This window comes from Emiliania huxleyi (assembly GCF_000372725.1).
Source record: "Emiliania huxleyi CCMP1516 unplaced genomic scaffold EMIHUscaffold_101, whole genome shotgun sequence".
Lineage (NCBI taxonomy): Eukaryota > Haptophyta > Isochrysidales > Noelaerhabdaceae > Emiliania > Emiliania huxleyi.
The window spans coordinates 73,573-75,146 of record NW_005202368.1 but is presented as its reverse complement, the minus strand read 5'-3'; the positions used below and the strand labels follow the sequence as shown (position 1 = coordinate 75,146).

The 1,574-nt window shown below is 60.6% G+C and overlaps 1 protein-coding gene across 1 annotated transcript; it reads left to right on the top strand.

The window, feature by feature from the left end:
* Positions 1–987: 987 nt before the first annotated feature.
* On the top strand, positions 988–1,418 carry EMIHUDRAFT_221999 (Hypothetical protein; the record flags this gene model as incomplete). The annotated part of the gene is made up of 1 exon (XM_005793351.1): positions 988–1,418. A coding segment is annotated over one exon (431 nt), but the record flags the coding sequence as incomplete, so codon positions are not given.
* Positions 1,419–1,574: the final 156 nt, after the last annotated feature.

The window sequence follows — 1,574 nt, the reverse complement described above, 5'->3', positions numbered from 1 at the left end:
CCCGCTTGAGGGCCGGATCTATTGCTGTTTACCTGCCCTTAAAATAGAGACCCGACGGTATCCCGTTTCTCTTATTCGTACAACGAGAGCGGCGAGGAGGGCCTTCAGGGACTATGAGCAGACTACCCTTTACACTTGCTCGTGGGCCAGCCAGAAGACTGTTGATCATGTGTGTGGAAGAGGACATCTCTCAAATCGAGGCACTCTGGGGGAAGCAACTGGAATTCTTTTTACTCTGGAGGAAGCAAGAATCGAGGCCCCCCCCCTCTCCAAGGGTGAGAATATGTGTCGTCTGATGTGTCACTGCGTGCGTCATATCAGTCTTGATAACAAGTACGGTCGATCCGTCAAAGCGATACACTCGTTCCTATCACATATTCTCCCACCCACCGGGACGCAAAACGCTCTTGGCGAGAGCCACAAGAAGGCGTCCACACAGCAAGCCACTCGTCGGACAGGCGTGCTCGCTCGATGTCGGCGAGCGCATGGCGCACGCCTTGGACGGTGGCGAAGCCAAAAACACCGATGGTGGCCGTCCGCTGGCGTGAGCGGCGGCGGTCGAGACCTCACCCTTCGCGACGACCCAACCTTACGCGGAACAACCCAACCCAGGCCCACAACCCAACCCAACCCAAAAAGCACGATTCTCCTTTCATTAAAACTCATATGTCCTACTCAAAACGAAGACGCCGAAAGAGGCGGCACGATCACTATTATGCGTTGCAACCTCGAGAGAGATTTTTAGAAGCCAACAAGAAATGTGTCTTCTCTTCTAACCTCGACGAGAGGGCCATGAGATGGGTTGGCTGGTGCGACACTCCTCGCTGACACTATCATTTCTACCATGCGCTGTCCCCAGACTCAGTCTTTGGCTCGGTGCGTCCGAGAGGTCTGCTTCAATGAGCGCGCAATCCCTACCAGCACGGTGCAAAAGAAATCCCGGGTCAGGGACGCTCGCTCCCCGACGCCGACGAGTTCGCCAGCCAAATGTTGGCGCCACACAAGCTCTTCCGACAGGCGACACGGCGTCGCCTGTACACGCAGCTGGCGCCCCGCGCATTCTCCGCCGCGAGCCGACTCGCCGCTCCCGCCTCGCTCGCCCGGTTGGATCTCGCGCGCACGCCGCAGCCGCTGGCAGCGCCGAGGCGTCGGTGGCTCGCGACGGATGGAGAGACTGTGGAGGTTCCGGTGCCGGAGATGGGCGACTCGATCTCGGAGGGGACTATCCTCTCGATCGCAAAGAAGCCGGGCGACTACGTCGCGCTCGAGGAGACGGTCGCCGAGGTTGAGACGGACAAGGTGACGGTCGAGGTCAAGTCGCCGCACGCTGGGACGATCAAGGAGATCCATGTGGCGGTCGACGAGAGCGTCGAGGCGCGGACGGCCCTTCGCTTCGCTCTCACGCGAGCCTCGCCACCGTGTCCCCCACTCTTGCCCCCCCTCCTCCCCCCCCCGCCTCCCCTCCCCCACCACGCACCCCCCCTGTCTTTTGCAAGCGCGTCCGCTCTCCCCTGTCGCCCCTAGTGAGTCGCATACACAGACCCTCCACACCTCCACGCTCACCACCGCACCGC